Source organism: Carcharhinus amblyrhynchos, chromosome 27, assembly GCF_965287045.1.
Source record: "Carcharhinus amblyrhynchos chromosome 27, sCarAmb.v2.hapA, whole genome shotgun sequence".
NCBI lineage: Eukaryota > Metazoa > Chordata > Chondrichthyes > Carcharhiniformes > Carcharhinidae > Carcharhinus > Carcharhinus amblyrhynchos.
The window spans coordinates 39,675,015-39,699,710 of NC_137350.1; the positions used below are offsets into that span (position 1 = coordinate 39,675,015).

Genomic DNA, 24,696 nt, shown 5'->3' on the forward strand with positions numbered 1-24,696 from the left:
TCTCAGATTTCAAAGAAATTGATTTGCCTTTCGTTATTCTAGCAATGGGAAGAAATATTGATGGGTTTACTTGACATTGTAGCACCTCCCATACATTCTTTAATTTACACATAGAACTAAAATCTTAGTCTGTGATGCAGATGTTGCTGGCTGGGCCAGCATTTATTGCCATTCCCTAATTGCCCTTGAATTAGGTGACCTGCGAAGCTCATTTTGGGGGGCATTTTAAGAGTAAACCACATTGCTGTGGGTCTGGAGTCAGATTTCAGTCAGACCAGGTGAAGATGGCGAATTTCCTTCCTTAAAGGAAGTGAGCCAGATGAGTTTTTACAACATTCACCAATGTTTCTTGGTCACCATTAAGATTTTTAATTTAATTAAATTCAAATTTCAACATCTGCCATGATAGGATTCTAACCCAGGTCTGCAAGATATTCTCCTGGATTGCTAAATTTGAATTACTGCTCCAGTGACCATACAACTGTGCCACTGCCTCCCTATAAAATATTCTTAATCCTGACTTTGAACACTGTTCACGGTTTGATAATTTATTGTTTTTTGTTTAAAAATTCTGAGCCTTGACAGGGGCAAACCTTAGGACCCTAAGCAGGCAGCTGTCAGGAGCTGGGATATGAATGGCAGTCAGTTAAAACTCTATCAGGATGAAGTGCTGTTATTTATTTATGATTACTGAGACATCCTGTTTGATCAATAGATGCACATGATAGACGTGATGATGTCTGAATGGAAATGGGACTAGATGTGTTTTTGGTTTACAAGATTTCACAGTCCTTTCTGCAGCATGTAAAGCTAGAAGAAGAAATGGAAAAGCAGAATATATTTTTGAAATGTGAAAGACTAGTAAATGTTAGTGCTCAGAGGGGTTTTGGTGCCTTTGTATGAAAATCACAAAATTAACAAGCAAATGCAGGAAGCAATTTGGAAGGCAAATTGTATGCTATTCTTGATTGCAAGGGAGAGCGTAAGACTAATGAAATTTTGCTGCAATTGTACAAGCTTTTGGTGATATCATACATAGAGTACTCTGTGTGCAATTTTGGTGTTTTTTGGTTAAGGAAGAGTCTGCTTGTCTTTGGAGGGGCCATGGGTCGAGGGGGTGAGGTGCAGGGTTGTAATGAAGATTCACTCTTGATTCCTGGCATGAGGAGGCTATTGTGAGAAGATCTTGAGCAGAATGGGCCTGTATTCTTGGACGTTTAGAACAATGAAGTGATCTAATTGAAACCTAGAACCTGTAAAGCCCTCGGTGAATTTTCTGAAGCTGTATCTCCTAATTGATGAATCCGGGATAAACGGTTGGCCTTTTTAGGACCGAGATGAAATGAAATTTCTTCACTGCATTGTGAACCTTAGAAATTCTCCTACCCTGTGTTGAGTGAACGCGAGACTAAGATTTAATTTTTGGAGACTAGGGGAATTGAGGGATATGAGCTAATTGCATGAAAGAATTGATGTGGAAGTTCAGCCATTATAGAACAAAAAAACAATACAACCCAGGAACAGGTCCTCCAAACCTTCAATGATGGAACACAATTAAGGACCTGCATGATCTCCTCCTCTGAATGTGTTATGTTTTCTCTTCAGTGTGCAAGAATTCTGCCACAGAGAACTGTCTTTCACAAGTTTAACCAGGAATATATCAAGTTCAGAATTCCATGAATGTACAGTTTAGCTTTCTAAATTTCCATCCCCTTTCCCAACCTACCAGATGTTTGAACCATGCAAATTCAGGTATTAAAGTAGAAATTGTGAACTGCATGATTCATTACATTCTAACTGAATTTGGGGAGGGATCCATGATGATCCCCTGGCTGGAGAACTGGCTTCTACCCTGCCTTAATGTGGCTCAACTCAGCAAACTTTTAAATGTGCATTCTTGATTGGCTGTCCAATATAAGAATTCTAAGAGATTAGGGAAAAAAAGGTTACATTGAAGCTGGTTACTTTTCTGACTGAACAATTGTGGAATTTTTTAAAAAACTAGCTCAGAGGAATTTTAAAGTGTATGGGCAGCAGCAGAAAATTGAAATGCATCATGGAAAAAACACTATCGGATTTTATGGGGTAACTGACCTAGGAACTTAAGAGCAGAGGTGGACTATTTAGCTCCTTGAGTCTGCTCTACAAGTCAATTAGGGTAAAATAATTTGCATCTTGTTCCACTTCCATTTAAACATCTCACAATAATCTTTGGTTTTAAACACTAAATTACCATGGCAAATGTAACCTTATGAGGGAGAGTGTCTGTCCCAGGTTTTGTTTGTGAAAATGTGACCTGGTATTGTCCTGAATGGCAGAAAACTAATTTTAAGATTTGGCCCCCATATTCCAGGTTTCCCTCACCACAGAAGATAGTTTCTCTCTTGAATCATAGAATGTTTACAGTATCCTTTGAACTGTTCAGGTCACTGCTTGATTTTTGGAAAGCTAGAGGGAATACAAGCCAAGATTGTTTGTGAGCTGTAACATTTTGCAATTCTTCTTCAGGAAGAAGAGTTCTATGTTTGTATCTATGCTGCTCGGGAGGGTGACTGTGTGTTGTTCCATCACGAGGGTGGGGTTGATGTTGGTGATGTTGACTCTAAAGCCTGCAAATTCCTGGTGGAAGTTGATGGAAAGTTGGATAAACAAGACGTTAGTAACCACCTTCTGCAACATGTGCCTGAAGACAGGAAAAGGTAACTTCAATAAAAAATATATTTCATGTTATGTGGATGGCTGTTGAACCTCCACCAGTGCTGCTAGATTTCCCCACTGGATTCTTCCACTGTTTGATGTGGGATGGAGCCATACAGATGGCTAAGATTCCAGCTTCAGTTATTGGTCTTTGCTGAAGTGACTGCCAATCTGGGGTGATGATTAAAACAGGTCAGAGAGTTGTGGGTTCCAAGTCCTACTCAAAACGCAAATATCTATGCTGGCAGTGCATTACCTACTGAATGCAGAAGTGCCAGGGTTGCGGTATTTTGGATGAGGAGATTAATTAAGACCCTTTCTGCTCTCTGAGGAATGTAAAAGATCCAGTGACACTATTTTGAAGATGTAATTTTATAAAAATGATCTGATTTTCACACTGCTGTTTTTGGGAGCTTATTGTGTGCATTGGCTGTTAACTTTCCTACATTGCAATAGTGACTTCTTCAGAAGTGCTTCATTTGTTGCTAAACATCCCAGGACATCTTGTGGTCATGAAAGGTCCCCCTCTCCTGATTATTGTCCCGTTTTAAAGTGCACACAGCCATGTCATGAGGGTAGAGCCAGGAGATTTGCCTGTTGTCATTCCAGATGATAAAGTAACTTCCCAACACTTGCATTCTGTTTGGAGACATCCAAGGAGCAAGTTTCAATTGTTACTCCTTTTTACAGGGGGGTGGTAAGTTTCAGAATCTTATAGTGCCGAAGGAGGCCGTTTGGTCCAAGTCTGCACTGACCGCAGTACCACCCAGGCCGCATCCCCATAACTCCATGCATTTACCCTGCTAGTCCCCCTGAAACCAAGGGGCAATTTAGCATGACCAATCCACCTAAGTAGTACATCTTTTGACTTTGAGAGGAAACTAGAGGACCCGGAGGAACCCTGCAAACACGGGGAGAAAATGCAGACTCAATGCAAGCTGGGAATCGATCCCTGGTCCTTGGTGCTGTGAGACAGCAGTGCTTACCCCCCACCCCACATCTTTCGCACCATGGTGGATTTGAAGATGCAGAATATTTTAGTTTAAACCTAGGTGGTATGGTGGCACAGTGGCTAGCACTGCTACATTAGAGCGCTTGGGACCTGGATTCAATTCCTGGCTTGGGTCACTATCTGTGCAGCATCTGCATGTTCTCCTTGTGTCTGCGTGGATTTCCTCCAGGTGCTTCGGTTTCATCCCACAGTCTGAAAGATGTGCTGGTTCGTTTGATTAGCCATGCTGAATTTCCCCACAGTGTACCCGAACAGGTGCCAGAGTGTGGTGACTACACATTTTCACACTAACTTCATTGCAGTGTTAATGTAAGCTTTGTGATACTTCTGAATAAATAAACTTGGGCCAAGAGAGAAGTTTGGTTTGCTAAAGAAACACACAATGTTGGAAAAAGAAACAGAATTAACTTTTTGAAGCCTGTCTGACTCTCTGGAGCTGGAGGTAAAGATGTGATGGGTTTTATGCTGTTGAAAAAGGGGGTGGGGCAGGTAGAGCAAACCAGAAAGTCAGGAGTGGGCTGGAGAGCAGGAGAGATTAAATGTCGTGGAACACAACAAAGGGAGTGGTAAAGATGAGATTAAAGACTAAAGCGGGTATTATTAGCAGAATAATGGTCAGCATTGTTTGAAAGCAACATAGCAGAATTGTTAACCTACTGTTTGGTAAATTGGTTTTGGCCTGTCTACATCAAAATGGTTTGAAGGAAAATGACAGTGTGAAGATTGCAAGCTTGACTCAAAACTGTGTTAAATCTGCGCATTGTGAGCAGCTGCTCAGCTATGGTGATGCCTTGCTCTATCTGGGTGAAATCACCTGCATGAAGCCAAATCACCCACTACAGGAGCAAGATTAGGCCATTAAGCTCCTTGAGCCTGTACCACTGCTCTGTCAGAACATGGCTGATTTTTGTTTGTAGTAACACTATATTTTTCCTCATCTTCACCTGTAGTTTAGGTAAAAATCATAAATTACTGTTATTATAATCCATTTTGTTGTTTTAATTCTTTGGTTTTCTGATCTCTTCAGCATTTTAGCCTCTTTCATTGTTGGACTCTTCAGACTGTATGAAGAACTGTACTTCACCTACCTCGAGATTAATCCATTAGGTAAAAACTATTTGTCCATTATTCTCGTGCAGCCGGGTGGCTTAAACCAAATTGACTGAAATAAGTGCACGTTTGCACTTGCTCCTTTACTTTGTAGGATCACAGAATCAGAGTGCAGAAGAGGCCCTTTGGGCCATGGAATCTGCACTAACCCTTGGGAACCACCAAATCCACCTAACCTAATCCCATTCACCAGCACTTGGCTCGTAGCCTTGAATGTAATGATGTGCCAAATGATCAGCCCAAATATTTCTTTAAAGGATTTGAGGCAACCTGCCTCTGCCACCACTCCAGGCAGTGCATTCCCCCTGCCCCTGGGGTAAAAAGATTTTTTCCTCACATCCCCTTAAATTTCCTGCTCCTCACCTTGAACTTCTGCCTTCTTGTGACTGACCCTTCAACTAAGAGGAACAATGGCTCCCAATCCATTCTACCCACGCCCCTCATAACCTTATACATTAGATTTGTTTAAGAAATGCAGGGAGTTGGTTCCACACATTTATGATCTAAGTTGCAGGGATCAACCGCCAGTGACTGTAAATATGGATTATGAAGCATTGAGCTTTGTTTCTGAAAATGAGATCAGAAATCCTGTTGTACTACAGGGTAGCATTTCAGAACATTGCAGTTTTTTTGAAGTATCCCAATTAACCTTCAGTTTCCTTTTAGGTGTTGGTTGACTGTACTGCTATGAGTCTTATGGTTTCACAAAAGGCAAAGTACCCTTCATTTTTGCAGATTAGCAGAGCTCGTATTGACTCAAAACCCTGATGTCCTCTTCAGTATTGGCCGGAATGTGATTTGGTCTCTGCCTAAAAGCATTCGTGGCGTGAACTTGGGAGAACTTGTAACGTATCACTCATGTCAAAACTGCCAACCTTGAGTTTCACAGAGGAGAAATCAACAAAATTGTGCAATGCAATTTCTAAAAGTATAGGTAAAATCTTAAAACTAAAATTAGAATGAATTTATTTTTTCATGCATCGTAAACCTGTAGTCCAAGTCTTGTCCTGTCTCCTGTTATCCCTTGTTAATGAGTCTTGTCTACTTCAGGATGCCTTTTATGTTGTTGCAAGTTTTAATTTTAATTCCTCCCTCATCTATCTGAAATCCAGCAGTCTTTAGATGAAGGATGAACAGCGAGAAGAAACAGGGCAGCAAAAATAATGAAAAGATCTCTAAACCAGACTTATATGTAAGAGTTTCTACAGTAGCACTGCTGTTGAAGCCTAGGGGAAATATGATGGCTTGCAATGTTTCCTTGCAATTATTCATTTGAATACCTTTTATCTCCTCAATCTACTGCAGTTGTGACCGATGCTGGTATATTTGTCCTTGATATGGCAGCAAAGATAGATGCCACTGCTGACTACATCTGTAAGGGTAAATGGGGAGATGTGGATTTCCCACCACCATTTGGGAGAGAAGCTTACCCTGAGGTAAGCACTGATGTATGTGGGGGGGACACATGATTTTCAAATCGATGTGGGCATCACTGCATTTATCTCTCGAATTTGTTCCAACGAAGTAATGGTGAAGTTGACTTGTGCAGATGGGTTGTTGGCTTTTTTATATGAAGGTCCTCGGGCAATTTTCATCGATCCTGTTAATGTTTATATAAATATAATTACCAATTTTCCTGTTTTGTTCGCAAGTTTACCAGGGCCTTGTAACCACATCCTCTCTGCTTCACGATAAAGGCTGATTGACGAGAGAATACTTGTTATCTGGCTTTGCACCCAGTTGTTGCTCAAGATCTGCTATCTGATGAAATAAATTGAGGTGGTGCAGATTGGCTTTTGCTAATTTTGAGGCACTTATCCAAATAATGTCTCATTTGGTTAGGCTGCTTCTGAGAGATGCTGTTGAGCTATGAGGAGAGGCTGGATAAACTAGGCTTGTACTCATTAGAGTTTAGAAGAATGAGGGGAGATCTCATTGAGACATGTAAGATGATGAATGGGATGGATAGGATTGAGGTGGAGAGGCTCTTCCTGCTCAGAAAGGACAGTAGTACTAGAGGGCACAGCCTCAAGATAAAGGTTTAGAATGGAGTTGAGGAGGAACTTCTTCACTCAAAGGGTGGTGAATCTCTGGAATTCTCTGCCCGTTGAAGTGGTGGAGGCTGCCTCACTAAATATTTTTAAGACGCAGGTTGATAGGTTTTTGACAGGCAAGGGGATTAAGGGTTATGGGGAGAGGGCGGGAATGTGGAACTGAGACACAACAGATCAGCCATGATCTTACTGAATGGCAGGGCAGGCTGGAGGGGCTAGATGGCCTACTCCTGCTCCTATTTCTTATGTTTCTTATGTTATGTTTCTTATATCTGATATTTATTAACTTAGCACTGCATCTGTTAGTTCTCCTTTGCAAGTGAGCATAATTAGCATAAAGTAGATTAAAAGTATAATGATCTGAAGTATCCTATTCTTTCAACAGAATCCTGTCAAAATGTGGCCCACAGTTGGCAGGAATTGGAGGCTTTGTTAATTGTCTTGGGGGCCCTCTTCTGTTAGTTTTCAAAGCAAAATATTCCAAGTTTTCCTGATCCTCTGGATTGAGGAATCAGACTTGTGACTCTTTGCCCTGCTTTCAAAGCTTGTTGTTGCCCTCGTATTGGGATAATGCGGCAAACATTGGAAAGATGACTGCTCAAGACTATGGTCATCTAACGTGTGTTTGTCACTTGGAGCCATATTGTGACTAACAACAGTAATGGAACAGGTGTACTGAACTTTCTCATGTCACCGAATGTTTAAGTTAAATTTATTTGCCCAGCTGATTGCTAATGTGACAGAGCAATGCATGTGGGACCTTGAACAATAGGACAAACCAATAAGGTTGCAGAATTTAAAAATAAAATGGGAGGACTAAGGAGGGTGATTTCAGGGATGGAAAGAGATTGAATCGGAGAGTAAAAATTAAGAAAATTTGTATTTTAATCTTAATTCACAATCTGAAGGGATAAAGCTCTCCAATTTTTTGATTTGCTTTCTGGATCTGAGATTGATTTGGCAGTCATTAACAATTATGCTAAGAGATACTTTCATTGTTAATTGTATCTGTGGTGCATTTCTTGGGGCAATTAACATGCAAATGTGGCAATTTCATAAGGCTGTCGGAGTTTGAGGGCAAAGTTTTTTTTTGCTAAACTAATGTCCAAGTGGGCCACATTGGCCACCAACTTGTGGCAAATGAGAATTCAGAGTATTTCTTCCTCACTTCATTTATAAATGTGCATTGGGTATTGTTTTTTCAGACAGATCTGGTTGAGTAGTTATTTTGGTTATGTTGCATTTGTCTTTAGGTTGTGGTTGTGTTGCTGGTGAGTGAATGTTGTACTGAGTTGGAGCACCCTGATAAGAACCCTGTCTTATCTTTGACAATCTGAGGATTGGCAGTGACTGTTTTGTGTTTTGATGCCTTTACAATTATAGGAAGCTTATATTGCTGACCTTGACGCGAAGAGTGGAGCCAGTCTGAAACTTACTATCCTCAACCCCAAGGGCAGGATTTGGACAATGGTGGCTGGAGGAGGTGCCTCTGTTGTGTACAGGTATTACTTAGTCTTCATTAACTAAATCCAGATGCCTTAGCTTTAAAACAAAAATGTTATTGGGTGGCACAGTGGTTAGTACTGCTGGCTCATCACCAGGGACCTAGGTTTGATTCTTAACTTGGGTTGTTGTCTGTGCGGAGTCTGCACATTCTCTGTGTCTGCGTGGGTTTCCCCTGGGTGCTCTGGTTTCTCCCACGGTCCAAAAAATGTGTTGGTTAGCTGCATTGGCCATGCTAAATTCTCCCTCTGTGTACCCAAGCAGGCACCGGACTGTGGCGACGAGAGGGTTTTCACAGAAACCTCATTGCAGTGTTAATGTAAGCCTACTTGTGACACAAATAAATGTTAAAGTTAAAACTTCACGCCACCCTTCTAAGCATTGGTGCACTTGGATCCTGTCACAAACAAATTTGGTTGAAATTCAGCTCCTGTTTCCTATCAGTAGACCAGTCAAGATCTCAAGGAAGGGTTTAGGGCATTTTCTTCTGGTGTTCTGCTTTTATTTGAATATTTTGTTTAGGGAAAATGAATGTATGGCTGTGAATAGTGGAAGTATCCTGAACAAATTTGAATACTTTTTGATCCAAGTGATTCTATTTTCAAGGCATGATATGCTCCACAAGTTTGTAGAAGATTAATGGTGGATCTGGGGGGAGAGGAGGGGGAAGATGAGTGCTATTTTCCTTGAGCTTTTTACAACTAAGTACAAGAATAGAACATGTTCTTTTTATTGCAGTCAGTTTTGGTTCAGCTACTAGAACAAAATAATCATGGTAAATGGTTAGCAGATCAGGCAGCATCTTGGAGAGCTTCTTCCCACAGATGCTGCCTGACCCTGGTTTTTCCAGCATGTTTTGTTTTTGCTGGAAAATTGAAAGATTTGGCTGTTGTATCATTTAGCTATTAACTGCTTTCCTTGCTGTTTGATCACAGTGACACGATTTGTGACCTTGGCGGAGTGGATGAGTTGGCAAATTATGGCGAGTACTCGGGCGCCCCCAGCGAACAGCAGACGTATGACTATGCTAAGACCATTTTGTCTCTCATGACCAGAGAGCAACATCCAGAAGGTGAGAACAAAAGGGACTGGAATCATCTTGTTATTAAGTTCAAAATACAGCATTTAAGACCATTTAAGGGGAGCACACTTCAGCAATTAATTATAACATTGTGGCTCTTCTCCCGTTTTCACTGACTGCATTGTACATACTGAATCTCTAATGGCTCCCTTATTAGCTTGGATTTTTCCCTCAATGTTATATACATGTTGTTCTTCAGAAATATGGTGAAGCGTAATTGTTTCCAATGAGTGCTGATAGCAGTCAGCACTTCATCTTCTGTATTGATTCTCAGGACATTGTTAGCCTCATCCATCAACTTTAGATAAGATCATAGAGTCCCTACAATATGGAAGGAGGCCATTCAGTCCATCGAGTCGATACCAACCACAATCCCACCCCCAAGCCCTATTCCCTATAACCCATGCATTTACCCCCACAAGTCCCCCTGGCACTAAGGGGCAAATTAGCTTGGCCAATCCACCTAACCTGCACATCTTTGGACTGTGGGAGGAAACCCACACAGACATGGGGAGAATGTGCAAACTCCACACAGATAGTGATCCAAGCTGGGAATTGGACCCGGGTCCCTGGCGCTGTAAGGCAGCAGTGCCCATCACTGCCACCAGAAAAAACTTTGATGTTTCCACCATTGACTTACTGTTCTCTCTGTCTCTGTGATGCTTGACTTTATTTTTTAACCGACTCCTTTATCTTGTCTGAGTAAATATGTTCAATTTTATTCAGGGAAAATCCTCATTATTGGAGGCAGCATTGCTAATTTCACGAACGTAGCAGCGACATTTAAGGTAATGAATCATTCCTCTTGCTCCACCCCCCGATCTATAATAATAAACAATTTTCTCTTTCTGGACTTTTCAGATTCATCAGTGGGTTGATTGAGCGGATGAAGCTTGGTGTGTGGAGGACCAGAGTGCATGAAGCAGTCACTGGTGAAGGGATTCAGGAACTTGTGGGGGGCATTAGTGGAGAAAGAGAATAGTAAGCTATAAATCAGGTCCAACAGCAAAGTTAACCTGGCTGGAGAGATTGGGGAGTGGGGATTTAGCAGGGTAAAGGACACTTGGTGGAGATCGGGATGCTGCTAGAGAGAAAAAGACAGTGGAAATTAAGGGGAGCCAAGTGTCAAAGATATCCTGGCTGGAGGGATTGAGGAAGAGGAGTGGCGTGTGGTAACGTCATGGGAAAATTGGAGTGTAAGGTGGGCGCGATGGGGGATGGAGAAGAGGGATAGAAGGATGAGTGGGGAAAGGATGGCAGGGGATTGAAGGGAAGGGTGGAATGACATAGGAACGGAAGTAGGCTATTTGGCCTGTCAAGCCTACTGTGCCACTCAGTTAGACCATGGCTGATCATTTATCCCAATGCCAGTTTCCTGTGCTACCCACATATTCCTGATGTCATTATCCAAAAATCAGTCAATTTCTGTCATGAAAATGCTCAGCATGTGAGTTTCCACAGCCCCCTGGAGTGGAGAATCCCAAAGATTCACAGCCCATGGTGAAGAAATTCTTCTGCATCTGGTTCTGTGCTCTCAGCTAGGGGAAACTGTCTATCGACATGTACCCCTTTATACCCTGTAAAAATTTCATAAGTTTCAATGAGTTCACTTCTGATTCTTCAAATCTTCACAGAATCCAAGCTCAATCTCTCCTTGAATGACAATCCTGCCATCCCAGAGAATAGCTTGGTGGCTTCTGTTGCACTCCTCCTATAACAAGTATATCCTTTTTTAAGTGAGATCAAAACTGTGCATGATACACCAGCCCTTGCAATGGTGGTGTGGGAGGGATAGACTGCCAGAATTGCAGTGGGACTGACCAGGAAGGTACTCCATTACTCCATGTTAAGGACTAAGGCCGCGATCCTGTTCTACTTTGAGAGTCAGTGTTCGGGTATATTTGATTCATTGAATTTTAAGAGAATACTCTATGGGGAGATGGTGGCAAGTAGTTTGGTCACTACTAATAATCCAGAGACCCAGGACAACACTATAATTAAGAAAGCCCACCAACGCCTCTACTTAGAAGACTAAGGAAATTTGGCATGTCAGCTTCGACTCGCTCCAACTTTTACAGATGCACCATAGAAGGCATTCTTTCTGGTTGTATTACAGCTTGGTTGGCTCCTGTTCAGCCCAAGACCACAAGAAACTACAAAAGGTCGTGAATGTAGCTCAATCCATCACACAAACCAGCCTCCCATCCATTGACACTGTCTACACTTCCAGCTGCCTCAGCAAAGTCACCAGCATAATTAAGGACCCCACGCACTCAGACTTTGTCTTCCGCTTTCTTCCGTCGGGAAAAAGATACAAAAGCCCAAGTCAAAAACAGCTTCTGTCCTGCTGCCGTCAGACTTTTGAATGGACCTACCTTGCATTAAGTTGATCTTTCTTTACACCCTAGCTATAACAACACTACATTCTGCACTCCCTTGTTTCCTTCGCTATGAACAGTACGCTTTGTACAGTGTGCAAAAAAAACTTTTCACTATATACTAATACATGTGACAAATCAAATCAAAGGGTAATGCTCTGGGAACTTGGCAGACCGTGAAATTTGAATTGACTAAAAGTCTGGAATTAAAAGTCTAATGACGACCATGAAACCGTTGGCAATTTGTTGTAAAAACCCAACTGGTTCACTAATGTCCCTTGGGGAAAGCAATCTGCTGTCTTTACATGTGACTTCAGAAACATAGCAATGTGGTTGACTCTTAAATGCCTTCTGAAATGGCCTGACACTCCAGGGGCAACTGGGCATAAGCAATAAATGCTGGCCCAGCCAGAGATGCCCAAACCCCATGCATGAATAAGAGAAGAATTCCAGTCAAGCTGCTGGAAATGGGCAGGAAGGGTTGCATCAAAAGGATAGCATAGGAAAAATGGAATGGGATTGACTGTATGCAATGGATAAGGATGGCAAGGGATGGAGATGATACGAGAATGTAGAGGCAATGGAGAAAATGAAATAGCATGGGACAGGGATAGCCTGGGAGAGTTGGACGAGAAGACATTTGCTATGTGTACCAATTTGGATGCAGATTTCTTGCTGGAAGAATGTTTGGGATATCATAGGAGGAATAACATGTAAATGGAGCAGTAGTATGGGAATAATGGAGGTGGCACATGAGGGGAAGATGTGATTGAATCAGTTAAGCATACCTAACTTTGTTCATCTCAACAGAGTCTCAACCCCTGATTTGATATATTATTGTCATGTATTGGTATACAGTGAAAAGTATTGAAAAAAACCTCTGATAATTGCAATTCATTCTCAAGTAAACATTTTTCCAATCACTCGCTGTGAGCAGGTTTGAACCTGCGCATTCAAATTAAACTGTTTTAGGTATTTGCTCCCATTACTCTACACCTAATCATTCATGCTGGGACTAATGAAACTGACTTATTTTGTATCTTTGTAAAATATCAAGTCTGGTAGATTTGAAACGAGAACAAAGGTTCCATTGCTCGTAGTGCTTTGCCTATTCTAGTAATTTCCACAGCTGTCAATTCGGCTCTCTCTGTTATAACTATTAATTGCTGAGCTGATGTCCTTTTGCCTCTTGGCATTCCTTCTGTCTTTTTCTAGGTTACAACCCTTTTAAGCTAACTTCAACCAGCCAGAATAAAAATAAATTTCAAAGGCAGTAATTAAACTGATGGATTTTTTAAAATATTGCATGGGTGACTTGTTTGAGAAAAGGGGAAGCATTTGCAACCTGAAGGGCACCTTCTGAAACATGACTAAGGATTTGCATGTCTGTGCTGCACTATTATATCACTTGAAGCAGGTCTATAATTGTCTTCTGAGTCACCTAACTGGCTTCCTGCTGGTGAAGCTGATTGATGTTCCCAAGTGATCCATACCTGACTGACCAACATGCTTCTGAATAAAAATTGTTACTAAAAAGTCTGGCCTGTCAAGGCAAAATTATATGACAGTAATTCCCTTGTGCTTGGGAAAACAGCTAAACATTCTTGACTTGGAGAAATTATCCCTGTATGATTCTTTAATGATTCCATGAATTAAAAGCCAAACAATCTTTCCCCTAGAAATTTCTTTGATTAAATGGGTATTTTATTGAAGATAACATGTCCTGTTAACCGTTTTCTTTACTTTCATAGGGCATTGTACGTGCAATCAAGGATTACCAAACTCCGCTGCAGAACCATAACGTCTCTATTTTTGTCAGAAGAGGTGGACCCAATTACCAAGAAGGCCTCCGTGTGATGGGGGAAGTTGGTACGGTTTGATTTTTTTAAACCAGAAATCCAAGCAACGAATCCAATGTAAAATGAAGAATTGTGCTGCATATTAAAACTTTCAAAATTTATTCATGGGTTGTGGTATCATTGGATAGGCCAGCATTTATTGCCCATCCCCAGTTGTCCTTGAGAAGGTGGTGGTGGGCAATTGCAGATTCATGTGGCTGGCATAGGGTACATCCACAATACTGTTAGGGAAGTGTGTTCCAGGATTTTGACCCAACGATTGTGAAGGAATGGTGGGTGCTATGTTTCCAAATCAGGATAGTGAATAGCTTGGAGGCAACTTCCAGCTGGTGGTGTCTACAGTGCTTGTCCTTCAAGATGATAGTGGTCATGTATGTGAAAGATGCTGTATAAGGAGCATTTATGTACTGCAATGCATCTTGTTTTATACTACAGCCATTTGTGTTGTAGAGGAGGAAGTGAGTGTTTGTGAATGGGGTGTTAATCAAATGGGCTGCTTCCACCTGAATGGTGTTGAGCTTCTTGAATGTTATTGGAGTTTCACTTGTCTGGGCAAGTGGAGAATATTCCGTTACGCTCCTGACTTGGGCCTCATAGTTCATGGATAGACTTTTGGGACTTGCTGCAGGATTACTAGACTTTGACGTGCTTTTTTTTATATGTTCTCGGGATGTGGGCATCATTCACTAGACCAACATTAGTTGCCCATCTCTAATTTCCCCTCGAACTGAGTGGTTTGCTCAGCTATTTCAGAGGGCATTTAAGAGTCAACCATATTACTGTGGATCTGGAATCACATGTAAGCCAGACTAGGTAAGGATGACAGTTTTCCTTCCTTAAAGGACATTGGTGAACCAGATGGGGTTTTATGTCAATCAAAAATGGTTTCAGGGTCATTGTTAGACTTTAATTCCAGATTTTTATTGAATTCAAATTTCAGCATCACCCACGGTGGGATCCAGAACATTACCCTGGGTCTGTGGATTACACATCCGGTGACAGTGTCACTACGCCATTGCCTTCCGATTTGGAAGATGAGAGAAAACATATTGGATTTCTTGTCACTCGTTTCTCTGACTTTCCTAAAATTGCATGTTTTCCCATCAACTTGATTATTTTTATCTATAAACCTTCTGACTGGCACAATAGAGAGATTCATTTTCATATTGTACCACAGTTATTCAGTTCCATCTGTTTTAATCATTACTTAACCTCTCTGTAGGGAAGACAACTGGAATTCCAATTTATGTCTTCGGAACAGAAACGCACATGACTGCAATTGTCGGAATGGCACTTGGTCACCGGACCATTCCTGACCAGCCACCAATGGCTGCCCACACTGCTAATTTCCTACTAAATGCAAGTGGCAGTCCCTCGGTAAGTGTGGGAGCTTAAAACCAAGAGTGATCTGGTTGAATGAGAATTTGATGGAGTAGAAAGGGGAAGTGGCAGGGAAGTCTTGAACAAAGGGGTGTGATTATAAAATTAGTATAATGATATTGGGTAGTACCTCACAGAAAGGCTAGCTGAAAACTGGAGATTAACAGATTGGGCATAGGTATTCAGGGTCATGGAAGCAAGCTGGGTGAAAAGAATTGATCTGCTGTTCATAAAATGGCAGAGTAGTTTGCTCACTGTTGCTTACCATCCCCTTCTGAGAAAGAAGCTAAAAGAAATGTAATGTTGTGTTCTGTATCAGGGGGAAGAGTGCAGCATGTGTAAGTATTTAAGGGGGGTGCGATTTGCATCTTGTCTGGTCCTCTGCACTGCAGTGAATGATGAACAGTTTGCTGATGACTGCTGCATCTCAAATCAAGCTGTAGATTAACTTAGTTTTTAATTTCCTTTTAGACTCCAGCCCCTAGCAGAACTGCTTCTTTCTCTGATTCAAAATATGAGGATACCAGCAGAACATCGAGGAGCCTGAAACACAGCATTCCATGTGGTAATTCTGCACATGCATCCATAAAGGGCAGGCTGTAGCTAAAGCCTTGGCTTATAAATGTATAATTTACATTGAAGACAAGCCTTTGTTGAAGGGAAATGTCAGACTCTAAATTACTGCATTTGACGAATGAATTGTTCCTATAGCTACTTCCATTTAATTTTATTTAAGAATTCTGTCAACTTGCGGCAGGCAGCATTTGTCCTGTGCACAGATTTCCTGCAGCCTTTTATCAATAGCTTAGCATCATTAATGCTAGAATGCTTTCTCCAGTCTCCTGTCTCCGTGCCTTTCACCGAGCAATGTCATTTATATTAGAGAAATTAATTCACTTTGCCAAACTCCTGTGTTCTATTTGCTGGTGACATCCTGATATTCATCACATGCCCCATCAACTTCCTGACTCACTCCCACTCTGGCCCTGCTGTTTTTCACCTTCCACACTTTCAGAAGCTGAACATAAGATCAAGAAACAGCACTGTCTTTTTATGCAAAGCCCCGTTGGCCTTATTGCTTACTTTGCTGCTTGGATATATTTTCTTTCTCAGACATTTCCAAGGGGAAGGACCAAGTTTGTGTTTGGTTGAGGGACCCTCCCTTTGAACAGCCAAGATAGTCAGTACACTCTGCCTGCCTGCCTTTTTCTTTCAGGCTCCTTAGTCACAACAACCAGTTGAGGTTAGCAAAATCATACTTCTCATTTGACCTACCTCATTTGACACGGTGGCATACTGGTTAGCACTGCTGCCTCAGTGCCAGGGACGCTGGTTCAATTCCTGGCTTCGGTCACCCTGTGCGGAATTTGCACATTCTCCCCATGTCTGCGTGTGTTTCTTCCAGGTTCTCCAGTTTGCTCCCACAGCCGGAAGGATGTGCTTGTTAGCTGCATTGGCCGTGCTAAATTCTCTCTTGGTGTACGCGAACAGGTGTCACAGTGTGGCAACTAAGGGATTTTCACAGCAACTTCATTGCAGTGTTAATGGAATCCTTGTGACTAATAAATAAACTTTAACTTTCATTTTCCCACTTTCTGAAGCTATTTGCATGTTCTGCTCATCGTATGTCTTTTTTCTCTGAGTTAGTGCTTCTTATTCTCGCCTGCCGATCTCTTCTGCCATTTGATCTTTTTTGTTTTCTATTTAAACACTTTACACATCCAGTTTTTCGTGCCTTTTTTTCCTTCTTTCTCTTTGTTCTTTAACGCTGTTCGTTGATGTCTTCCAGTTTTGACAAAGGACCCATGCTCCAAAATATCCAATTGCTACATTTGCTGATTTTTTTTTTAAATTTCAGCTTTGATGCATTTATTAAAACTTATTCACTACCAAAAGATCATTGGGCTTCAAAGTCAGATAATGTGTGGAAATTATCTGCAAACCAAGGACCTCTCCCTTGTACACTTAAGATTTAAAATATTAAATTTATACCGATCTTGTTGAGCTAAATATGAAAAGAGCATTGATGTTACACAGAAGTAGCTTGAATCCTGAGGCTTTTTGAAAGTGATTCACTGAACTGACATCATTGTCAAATATACAATTTATTATAATTTCCATAAAATTCTGCTTTTGTGCATAACCTGTGTGGCAATCTATGAATTGAAATACTAAAATGAAAGCAAATAGATTTTATTCGTTGTTGTTGGTTCGATACAAGTAAGGTGAACAATCTGAATGGCTCTGTTCCTCTTGAGGATGGGCAATATTTGAGCTACTTTTAAGCAAGTGGTTGAGGTCTGCTTCACTTGTTACGACTGAGGAATTGCTGAAGGATGGATAAAGCCAAACATGCAGTTTAGGTCCATTCCCGAGACAATTGTCAAAAGCAGATGTTGCCTATCAATCTTGTTCACCGTGGTGCAACGAAATGTTTTTCTTATGTTTGCCTGACTTCAGCCTTTGTCATTGGGTATGGAGATGAATTCAGTTACTTCAATGGCTCACGTGTTTCTGTTGCAACTCAAGCCTGAGGGACTTCCAGCAGCAGCTCAGTGTCGCCAGCTTGCATTTTATTTATACGAAGTATTTTTTAAATAGTGGAATATTTTTGCTGTGACTTTAGTTACATATAGACTCAAACCAACTTGGAAAATAGAAAGTTGGTCTTCTACATGTAGAAATGCCCATTCAAGTGACACAGTTTGATGTCCATCTCAAAAACCAGATTATATGTAACCTTGAATAAATTTTGATTGCACGGTTGTGATTTGTGTGATCGTGGTACCACTTTGATTTTTATTCACTCATGCATTCTTTCCATACCCTGCCGTGCTATTTGGTTGACAGGATCCTGGCTGATCTGATTGTGGCCTCAGCTCTACTTTCCTGTCTACTCCCCATAACCCTTGGTTCACTTGTTGATCAAAAATGTATCCACCTTGGCCTTAAAAATATTCAAAAGCACTGCTTTCTAGGGAAATAAATTCCAGACTTATGACCCTCAGAGGGAATCTCACCTCATTTCCATCTAAATGGGAGACCCCTTATTTTTACATTCTGTCCCCTAGTTTGATTCTCTCCCATAAGGGAACTTCCTCTTGGCATCCACCCTGTCAGATCCCCTCATGAGCTTGTATGTTTCAATTAGATCATCTCTCATTCTCCTTTATCTTCAAAGGATATGGGCCTAACCTGTCCGATCTTTCACCATAAGTTAATCCCCTTTAATCCAGGAATTAGTTGACTGAACCGTCTCTGAACTGCTAATGCAATTATAATAAGGATATCAAAATTGCACTCAGTACTCCATATGTGGTCTCACCAACGCCATGCATGACTGTAGCAAAACTTCCCAACTTTACTCTTTCTCTTTGCAATAAATGCCAACATTCCATTTATCTTCCTCATCAATTGCTATACTGCATACTATTTGTAATTCATGCGCCAGGACACCCAGGCCCCTCTTTTCCTCAGAACTCTATAGTCCCTCTCATTGGATAATATGCTTTCCTATTTTTTCTGTATTTTACTCCACCTACCAATTTTTTGCCTACTCACACTTATCTATAATCTATTTATACTCCTTTGTAGAGTCCTTAGTTTCTCTTCACAACCTACTTTCCTACCAATCTTTCATCAGCAAATGTAGCAGCCGTAGATTTGGTCCCTTCATCCAAGTCATTCATATAAACTGAAAATAGAGGCTCCAGCATTGATTCCTGTGCCACTTAGTGAGTGAGCTTTGTGATAACAGCAAACTGAAATGACCCATTTATCCCTACGCTCTGCTTCCTGCTACCTAACCAGTCCTCTATCTATGCTAATATGTTCTACATCTTGAAATTTTATTTTGTGTAGTAACCTTAAATGTGGCATCTTATCAAATGCCTTTTGGAAATTCAATTATACCACATTTACGGTTTCCCCTTTATCCACGTTGCTTGTTACTTCCTCAAGAACAAAGAAAATTACTACACAGGAACAGGCCCTTCAGCCCTCCAAGTCTGCACCGACCATGCTGCCCGGCTGAACTAAAACCCCCTACCCTTCCAGGGACCATATCCCTCTATTCCCATCCTATTCATCTATTTGTCAAGATGCCCCTTAAAACTCACTATTGTATCTTCTTAAACTACCTCCCCTGGCAGCAAGTCCTAAACCTCGACCACCCTCTGTTTAAAAAAACTTGCCTCATCTCCTTTAAACCTTGCCCCTCACACCTTAAACCTGTGCCCCATAATAATTGACTCTTCCACCCTGGGAAAAAGCCTCTGACTATCCATTCTGCCCATGTACCTCATAATCTTGTAGACTTCTGTCAGGTCACCCCTCAATCTCCGTCGTTCCGGTGAGAACAAACCAAGTTTCTCCAACCTCTCCTCATAGCTAATGCCTCCATACCAGGCAACATCATGGTAACTCTTTTCTGTACCCTCTCCAAAGCCTCCACATCTTTCTGGTAGTGTGGCAACCAGAATTAAACACTATATTCCAAGTGTGGCCTAACAAGGATTCTATAAAGCTGCAACATGACTTGCCAATTTTTAAACTGTGGCCTGGCCGATGAAGGCAAGCATGCTGTATGCCATCTTGACTACCTTCTCCACCTGCATTGCCACTTTAAGTGACCTGTGTACCTGTACACCCAGATCCCTCTGCCTGTCAATACTCTTAAGGGTCCTGCCATTTATTATATATTTTCTATTTTTGTTAAACCTTCCAAAACGCATTACCTCACAAGAACATCAATGAATGAGTCAAATGCTAATGCTTTTCACAAAAAAACCATATTGACCTTTCCTAATTGCTATGAGATTTTCTAAGTGCCCTGCTATAACGTCCTCAGGGAAAATGATAGAATCTATCACTATGACGGGTGTTGGGCTAACAGGCCTGTAGTTTCTGGCATTATTTGCCTCCATATTTGAATAGAGGAGTTATATTCTGTTTTCCAATCTAATGGAGCCTTTCCAAAATCTAGGGAACTTTGGAAAATTACAGCTGATGCCCCTATTATTTTAGCAGCCACTGGCTATCTGGCCCTGGAGATTTGTCAGCCTTTAGCTCCAGTAGTCTACTCAGCACCCTTTCCACAGTGATGGTGGTTATTTTAAGTTCCTCCCTCCCCTTTATCTCTTGGTTCACAAGAATTTCTGTGGTTTTATTTTTTACAGTGACAACAGACATAAAATATCTGTTCAACGCTTCTCATTTCCTTGTTTCCCATTATTAATTCCCCAGACGCACTCTAGATGACCAGTGTTCACTTCAATTTCTCTCTTCCTTTTTAAATAATTGTAAAAACTTTCTACTTTTTATACCTCTAGCTAGCTTTCTCTCATATTCTCCTTCTTTAGTCGTTATTTGCTGGTCTTTAAATTTTGTCCAATCTTTTGACTTGCCACTAATCGTCACAAAATTGTATATTCTTTGTCTTTTACTTTCATGCCATCTTTAACTTGGCCATGGATGGTGTGTCCTTTTCTAACTAAGAGTCTTTATTTCTCATTAAAATGTATCTTTTCAGAGTATTCTGAAGTAAGTCCTTTAATGTCTACCACTGCATCTCTATTGCCCTGTCCTTTTACCTAATTTCCCAGTTCACTTTAGTTAGCTCCGTCATTATATGCTCATAATTTCCTTTTTTCAAGTTTAAAACACTGGCCTTAGACCCACTCTTACACTGAATGCAACATTCAATCATGTTATGATCACTGATACCTAGAGGTTACTTCCTAATCATTTGTTCTTGCATTCTATTTGTGATTCATTTACCAGGGTGCTCAGATCTCCCTCTTTCTCAAAGCTCTGTAATCTCTTTACCCAGATAATCTGATTTTTTGGACAGGTTCGGAGGCTCTTATGAGGTCAATAATCTTATCGCATTGCATATTATTAGGTCTGGAATAGCCTGCTCTCTGGTTGCAGATTCCACTATTTTTGGCATGCAGAAATATTTCCTGATTTCACTCCTGAATGGCTTAGCTGTAATTTTACAGTTTATTTCCACCCAAAATGTAGGCGACAATGTTTTCTGTGTGGGCTATGCTCCACTTAGAGTTATTGACTTTCCAAGATGGCTGGTAATTGGATAATGCTTTCAACAAACCGGCAAGGCAAGATTGGTCTGTTTTTGTGCTATTCAAGATGCTGAGATTCATTTGACTTATTTGTCCCGCTCCACCTGAGACCACAATTCTCCACTGTCTAATTTGGATTGATTTGGGAACCAGAGGGAAAAGCTGATCAGATTATTAAACTGCCTTGCGTTGTTGTGGTGGAAGTGTTCTCATTTGGGCATATTAAAAGCAGTTAGAGTAAAATGAGTGTGTGGCCTATTAAGGGTGTATCAGGTGAGTGATATGTTTAAAAGTCTTACTATATGTGATGCATTTCTTTTGTTGGTAATCTCTTTGACAGAAGGAAAGGCAAGGCAAGAAAAGAAAAGAGGTAGGAGGGATATGGTTGGATAAATGTATGTTCATGAAAGGTGTTTGGTTGCTATTTACTATGCTGCTTTCCAGCAGAGAGCTGTACTGTTTCTGCTTCATTTGAATTCAGATCAAATCAACAGTGGGTAAATCCCTGGGGTGTTTATTTACCTGAGACACCTGGGAATCAAAGGGATCAAACCCTCTTGGACACATTTCTTTCTTGCATTTAAACAGTTGGTATGGAGCAGACCTTTTGAGATTATAATATAATGAAGCATTAACTCTCAGCTTGCTGTTTGTAGGGTGGTATTGCTGGAGCTATGTACAGCAAGATGACTGCAGCATGACTCCATATTTTGGCTCTAAGCTGTGCCCATGTGACAGGGCACAGCTGGAATCCAAATACTCGAACAGCTGTGTGCAAGCTTGCCCTTTCTGTGACGACGGCTGACTAATTCTCGACTGCTTTTATATAGCCACACCTCCACAATGCTTCTGCAGCTGCAAGAATCCTGCGAAGTTTACACAAAATGAGCTTGCTCAAAAGACCTTGTTTTTATAAAGCCCTGAAGAGCCTTGTCAGCATTGTGTATTAACACTGGCCCATCTGATATCTCTTTGGCTTATTGTTGCCAGTGAACAGTATTGCAAGCTGCTGTTCATTTCAACTGTTTAAAATTATAAAAAGTTACTCGATATTATGAGACCTGATTTAACCTGTTAGTTTTTCGCTCCCTTCAGACCTTCATGGGGTGAGAGGGAGAAAGTATGACAAGGATGGAATGTCTGAACTTCTGTAAAGAGCTCAGATGATAATACTTCCTGTTTACTCTTAATTTCTCCTCATTTTCCTCCTTTTTATTCATCCCTGTGCTGTCTTGCAGGTGATTTAGACCATCAACCCTGCATCACTATTTGTATCTGCATGTTAATTTAAGCATTTGTAGTACAGTGCCCTTCACCCTATAATTCTTCATTCCCTTCTACCTCTACATCTTACTCCCTTTTCGGGAAAGGCAGTCAAGAAATAGATTTTAAAAATCAGATATCTGAAACAAAATACTGTTAGAAATACACAAGATATATCAACGTCTGTACAGAAGACAGATTAATGTTTGTAAGCAAGATAACTATCAGCTTGGAAGATAAATAAGACCTAATGTAAGACAACAGCTGTCTCCCTCCCCTCTACTTTCAACTTCAGTCACCTCTGTTTTGGATAGATTTATGTAAATATCTTTCAATTTATTTTGGTTAGCTTCATGCTGCCTTTGTTCTAATTTATTGTGCACTAAGAACAGCCCTTTCTAAATTTCCCAGGGTGATGAAATGTGAACGGGACAGCCGGCAAGTAAGGTATATAAACACTATAAGACTGAGTTTTCAACCGAGGGCTGGTCACCACCTGCTCTGTAAGACTGAACTGAGGCAGGGAAGGGAGTGTATAGTGAAAATGAGAGAGTTGTGTGCCAAATCTGTCATGGGTATAGTCATAAGGGACTAGTGCAGTTTTTGTGCAGCAAAGCTTCACAACTTTTCCAAGCTTGTTTTGCTGTCTGTTCTCTCTACTGACTGCCTGTATATGACAAGACTTGGCATTCTTGACTTTTGCTATATTTGTCGTTTCCCCCCCCCCCCCCCCAAACCCGGTGTCCGTTCTTTTTGTTCAGACTTGCATAGCAGGGTGTGCCCTTGCAACCCAGACATCGCCGTTCCATTGCCGCTTGGCGGATTTGGAAATGTCTGCTCTAAAGGAGCGTATTAAATTAAAAGCTGATGCGTTCAGAGTGGCTAAAAATAGTGGGTGATTAGAAGATTGGGAAAGATTTAAAAACCAACAAAGAATGACTAAGAAGGTGATAAAGAAAGGAAAGATGGAGTATGAAGCTAAACTAGCACTAAATATAAAAAATGACAGTAAAAGTTTTTACAAATATATAAAAAAGATGAGGCTGGCTAGAGTGAATGTTGGACCCTTGGAGGATGAGGGGGGTGATTTAGCGGTGGGCGATGGGGAAATGGCTGAGGCTTTAAATAAGTTTTTTGCCTTGGTCTTCACAGAGGAGGACACAAATAGTTTGCTGGATATTAAACATAGAAGGATGGTAGGAGTTGAGGGCCTAAGTGCGATTACTATCACTAGAGAGGTAGTGCTTGATAGACTAATGGGACTTGGTAGACTAATGGGACAAGTCCCCGGGACCGGATGGAATGCATCCCAGGGTTCTGAAAGGAATGGCAGAGGTGATAGTGGATGCCTTAGTAATTATTTATCAAAATTCGCTGGACTCCGGGGAAGTGCCGGAAGATTGGAAAACGGCTAATGTTACGCCGCTGTTTAAAAAAGGTAGCAGACAAAAGGCAGGGAATTATAGGCCCGTTAGTTTAACATCAGTAGTTGGAAAAATGCTAGAATCCGTCATCAAAGAAGAAATAGCGAGGCACCTAGAAAAGAATGGTTTGATCAAGCAGATGCAGCACGGATTCGTTAAGGGGAAGTCATGTTTGACAAATTTATTGGATTTCTATGAGGGTGTGACTAGTGCGGTAGACAGAGAGGAATCAGTGGATGTGGTGTTTTTAGATTTCCAAAAGGCGTTTGATAAGGTGCATCAAAAGGTTGCTACAGAAGGTTAGGGTGCATGGAGTTGGGGTAGGGTGTTAGCGTGGCTAGAGGATTGGCTGTCTAATAGGAAGCAGAGAGTTGGTATCAATGGGTGCTATTCTGGTTGGCAGTTGGTGACTCGTGGAGTGCCACAGGGATCGGTGCTGGGGCCTCAACTGTTTACCATTTATATAGATGATCTGGAGGAGGGGGTTGAGTGTAAGGTGACGGAATTTGCTGATGACATGAAGATGAGTGGAAAAGCAAATTGCATGGAGAGTGTGGAAAGTCTGCAGAGAGATCTGGATAGGCTGAGTGAGTGGGCAAGAACCTGACAAATGGAGTATAATGTTAGCAAGTGTGAGGTTATCCACTTTGGCAGGAATAATAGGAGGGATTACTATTTAAAAGGCGTAAAGCTGCAGCATGCTACGGTGCAGAGGGACCTGGGGGTCCTTGTTCATGAGTCACAAAAACCCAGTCTGCAGGTGCAGCAGATGGTGAGGAAGGCGAATGGGATGTTGGCCTTTATAGCGAGGGGGATAGAATATAAAAGTAGGGAGGTCTTGCTGCAACTGTA

General features: G+C 41.3%; 1 protein-coding gene across 2 annotated transcripts in view; it reads left to right on the top strand.

Annotated features, from left to right (window-relative positions):
- aclya (ATP citrate lyase a) overlaps positions 1-24,696 on the top strand; it is a 93,882-nt gene that overhangs the window by 35,114 nt on the left and 34,072 nt on the right. The window contains exons 5-14 of one of the 2 annotated variants that reach the window (XM_080213753.1): positions 2,509-2,699; positions 4,737-4,816; positions 6,125-6,255; positions 8,257-8,375; positions 9,312-9,448; positions 10,184-10,245; positions 13,587-13,704; positions 14,917-15,071; positions 15,546-15,639; positions 21,498-21,527. In XM_080213753.1, the coding sequence (XP_080069879.1) occupies positions 2,509-2,699; positions 4,737-4,816; positions 6,125-6,255; positions 8,257-8,375; positions 9,312-9,448; positions 10,184-10,245; positions 13,587-13,704; positions 14,917-15,071; positions 15,546-15,639; positions 21,498-21,527 (1,117 nt within the window). The remainder of the gene's footprint in view (positions 1-2,508; positions 2,700-4,736; positions 4,817-6,124; positions 6,256-8,256; positions 8,376-9,311; positions 9,449-10,183; positions 10,246-13,586; positions 13,705-14,916; positions 15,072-15,545; positions 15,640-21,497; positions 21,528-24,696) is intronic. The other variant, XM_080213754.1, reaches the window with a different exon arrangement.